The following is a 4,290-nucleotide window of genomic DNA, read 5'->3' on the forward strand; positions in this document are numbered from 1 at the left end:
TGCCTGCCGCCCGCCGCCGACGAGCCCCGATGCTGCCCATCACCATACGCGTCATAACCATCATCACCCCATTGTCCTTGCGGCGGTCCACGGCCACCACGGTTTGCCGGGAAGCGAGGTTGTCCCGCGCCACCAGAACCCACATGCGCCGGCGGTCTAGTCCGAGACGCGGGAAGCGTCCCCGCACTCTGAGTCGGTGGTGCGTTCGTCGTTTGCGCAGACCCCACCCTTTTCTGCGGTGGCTGCGCAACGACGTGCAGCAGCGGCGCTGCCCGAGGCTGGTGCACGCTTGCTTGCGGCTGCTGCCGAGGCTCCGCCACAGCGGTCCCGGGCATCGGCGGCCTAGTCCCCTGCGCTCCCACGCCTCGACCCGCGGAGGCTAACACAGGCAGCAGAACAACCAACCCAGGCGCCGGCGACCGAAGCCCCCGTGAACCACCGCCGCGACCCGCAGCGGTCGGCACGGGCACTGGAGGCCGCGATCCCGGCGGACCACTACCTCCACGCCCAGCCATGGCCACTATGGGAGGAATCCGAGCGACGCGACCCTGTCCACACGCAGGGAAGCCCGGCACCGCGCAACGACGTGAAACCCTAGGGGGTGGCGGCGATGAGCAACGAGAACGATGATCGAGCAGCTGGATGCATGGGTCATCGTAAACATTAGAGATGGATTCCGGTTTAGCCTTGGCCTCATACCCAACTAACCCCGGCCCACTTGGTTACAGCAAGTTTTGGGCCCAATGCCCATCAGCAGTCCGGCCCACTGGCGCCGTAACCACATCCAGCCCATCGTGGCCGATCAAAAAATTCAAACGCTGGATCCACGCCTCGCGGATCTCAGCCGACCGTCCGGCCGCCGGCGCCGGCACCACCTTCGCCGCAGGCCGCCTCTTCTTCTTTCTCTGAACCAGTGTCCAAGCTCCCGCCTCGAAATAATCTGAAAGTGTAGGTTTCAGGAGACTCACCTTAGGTAACGGACCGCGCCAAGGACGAATCGCCGTTGCCGCCGTACGCCGATGGACGACTCGCCGGACGATCTCGACCTTATCCTCCTCCTGCAGGCCCAACCTCGCCGGATCATCTCAAGGGATCGACAAGTCCACGAGCAACGCCACCTCGTCTTCGTGGTACCCAACTCTGAACGCCTCGCAGATCGCGTCTGACGGCGTTGGAGATCCCGCCGGCGGCTCCTCGCCGTCCGAGTCACCGTTGTCGTCTTCCGCGTCCCCGGCGCCGTCCAACAGCGCCCAGAACCGGCCCTCAACCCGCCGTTCCCGTCGGCAGAGGTCGCCCTCGGAGGTGCCCCGCGAGTCGCCCCGCTAGTCGCTATAGCTGGTTGGTGTGGGGTGGGGTGGGGTTGTACCGAAGCGGGGCTGTTCAAGTATATGTCTATTTCACGGCAGGGCAATCATCCCAAGTTCCCAACCAACCAAAGGTGGTTGTCAAATAGCATCGGATACGATATAACGTGCATATGAAATCTCTCATGATTGACCTTGATTTATGTAGTTACGAGTTGCTTGATCCAAGTCGTACGTATACGGTATACCTACGGAATTATTCGGTGAGTCAGGACTTGGTAATCGTTAGCCCGGCCGGTTTTTGCGCTTGAGCATGTGCTATACCTGTACGCACCTAACTGAGAAACATAGGCATAGCGTGTCGTGCATAAAGAATTGCGTGAACCGCGACGGTTCCGGATGGTACTACCAGGTACGGCCCTGAAATCATGCATGGCAACTTATTCTACAGCACGGAGCATGTTCTGTGCTCGATCGTCGGCACATAAAATGTCAACCGTCGAGTGTCAGCCTGCTTGCACTGCACTTTTTTTTCCCAATCACACTTGCATTGTACTGCTACTATTGCTACACTACGCAAGAATGTGACACACTTTGGCATGGAAGCTCACCGTGTAGCACGCTTTGACTTTAGGCGCAAATTGCATTGAACCGTGTAATCGAAAAAACGGAGTGGATTGATCGATATTTAGAAAGTTAGCTAGAGTAAAATACCAGTCTTCTGTAGCAGTAGACGTAGTAATCAGCCGTAACTTTTGTTGCTGGTTTTGTTGTACTATTACGATGCAGCGTTTTTCTTACTATCAACATCCATATATGAAAATATTCTCATTTTGACGGAAAACAATAATCCTCAGAGTATCAGAGTATCAGAGTATTCGTGATTTTCAACGATCAAATATTCGAAAAGTGAACTTGGTTCGGCTTGGCAGAACAGCACGTCATTTTGCGGTGATCAAACTACTGGAGTAACTCCACCGTTGGCGCTGAAAACTCACAGGACAGGGCGGGCAAGCTATATATGACATGCTCATCACCTCACAGGTGACTTCGTCCGCTCATAAGCAGCCGGGAGAAGGCACATGCCACATGAACACCGGTTATCCGGAATCTTATATATAATAGGCAGCACAAAATTTTGCTCTGCGATACATTAGCGTTCGATCCAATCCAATCATGAACTCAACGTGCAGCTGCGCCAAAAGTCAAGAGCAGCCTACCATGCACGCAGCCGAGATACTCGCTTCTCAAAGAAAACACCGACGCGCGAAGCACGCTCGCTTTCACACTGCAAATATCCCCTTGCAACATGAAATGTCAATACGCCTCTCGTGGCCCCGTCAGCCGGTCGGTAGCGACCGAATGATGAATACTGTAGCGTAGTTGCAACTCCAGTTGCTTGCACCAAGGGCAGTATATATATAGGCGTGCCGACACATGCTTCTGCACAACAGTTAAGCCAGAGACATTGCAAGCAGGGTACGATCTTGCATCAGTACCATCTTGCTCGGCCGGATCGAACGCCGACGACATGGCGGTCATCAAGATGCTCGTGCTCCCGGCGCTGTGCGCATTGCTGCTCAGAGCAGCGTCGGCGGCTCAATGGACGCCCGCCCACGCGACGTTCTACGGCGGCGGCGACGCGTCCGGCACCATGGGTGAGTCGATTCGGCTCGTCGCTCGGCATCTTTTCCGCCAAATTTTCTAGTTAGCTCCATGGCTTATGCTGACATGCGCCCATGCACGGATCTCATCTCATCAGGCGGCGCCTGCGGGTACGGCAACCTGTACGGCGCGGGGTACGGCACGCGGACGACGGCGCTGAGCACCGCCCTGTTCAACAACGGCGCGTCGTGCGGGGCGTGCTTCACGATCGCGTGCGACACGCGCAAGTCGCGGATGTGCAAGCCGGGGGCCTCCATCACCGTCACGGCCACCAACTTCTGCCCGCCCAACTACGCGCTCGCCGGCGGCGACAACGGCGGCTGGTGCAACCCGCCGCGGCAGCACTTCGACATGGCCCAGCCGGCGTGGGAGACCATCGCCGTCTACAAGGCCGGCATCGTCCCCGTCAACTACAGGAGGGTGCGCTGCCAGCGGAGCGGCGGGATCAGGTTCACCATCAACGGCCACAGCTACTTCGAGCTGGTGCTGGTGACCAACGTGGGCGGCAGCGGCGGCGTGGCGCAGATGTGGATCAAGGGCTCCCGCACCAACTGGATGGAGATGAGCCGGAACTGGGGCGCAAACTGGCAGAGCAACGCCAACCTCGACGGCCAGAGCCTCTCGTTCCGCGTCAAATCCGACGACGGCCGCGTCGTCACGGCCAACGACGTCGCGCCGCCCGGGTGGTGGTTCGGCGGCACGTACACGTCCGGGGCTCAGTTGTACTGACCCGATCCGTGTGCATATCCATGCTGCATGAAACCAAATTTAAACGGTATTCGTGTAATCACCTGCAGCTTATCGGTGGCCAAATTAACCAGACGATCGATCGAGAAGACCACGCCGCCTGCACTGCACGAATGATGTTTCTGTACGTATACTGAACAGTATGTTTCTGGGTTGTGTGTTGTTCCATTGATCAGTGTATTTGGCTACCGGCTGGATATTCACGCATGTTCAGCCGCAGGAATGTGCTTTTTTTTACAAAGTATATATGTTTCTGTCTATATATAAGCTTACTGCATTGTGAGTATCAAAAGCATACTGTTTTCTCTCTCTGGCTCTCTAGAATCATGCAAAAAATAAATAAGAAATGGTTTTGCTGAATCAAACTTGTCTAGATATTTTCCAGTGTGAAAGTTGACATTGGCCCACGTGTCAGCCCTCTATTGGCGAGCATCGTCCACAAACCTGGTTTCTTCTTCTTCTTCTTCTTCTTTTTTTTTTGCGGAAAGAACCTGGTTTCTTTACTAACACGGGAAGGTGAATGCCCATTAAGATTAAAATCCCGGCCCACAATTCAGGCGAGCTAAAACCCACG

The 4,290-nt window shown here is 56.1% G+C and overlaps 1 protein-coding gene across 1 annotated transcript; it reads left to right on the forward strand.

The window, feature by feature from the left end:
* Positions 1 to 2,769: 2,769 nt before the first annotated feature.
* On the forward strand, positions 2,770 to 3,821 carry LOC119267779 (expansin-A8-like). The gene is made up of 2 exons (XM_037549217.1): positions 2,770 to 2,962; positions 3,067 to 3,821. Exons 1-2 carry the CDS (start codon positions 2,836 to 2,838, stop codon positions 3,696 to 3,698), a joined length of 759 nt encoding a protein of 252 aa, XP_037405114.1. The 5' UTR covers positions 2,770 to 2,835; the 3' UTR covers positions 3,699 to 3,821.
* Positions 3,822 to 4,290: the final 469 nt, after the last annotated feature.

Source organism: Triticum dicoccoides, chromosome 3A (genome assembly GCF_002162155.2).
Source record: "Triticum dicoccoides isolate Atlit2015 ecotype Zavitan chromosome 3A, WEW_v2.0, whole genome shotgun sequence".
Lineage (NCBI taxonomy): Eukaryota > Viridiplantae > Streptophyta > Magnoliopsida > Poales > Poaceae > Triticum > Triticum dicoccoides.

Bases quoted from the DNA above. Each gene is read 5' to 3' on its own strand.
- LOC119267779 (XM_037549217.1), top strand. From the start codon at position 2,836: ATGGCGGTCATCAAGATGCTCGTGCTCCCGGCGCTGTGCGCATTGCTG. The intron at 2,963-3,066 runs GTGAGTCGATTC...TCATCTCATCAG, and splicing joins CGACGCGTCCGGCACCATGG to GCGGCGCCTGCGGGTACGGC.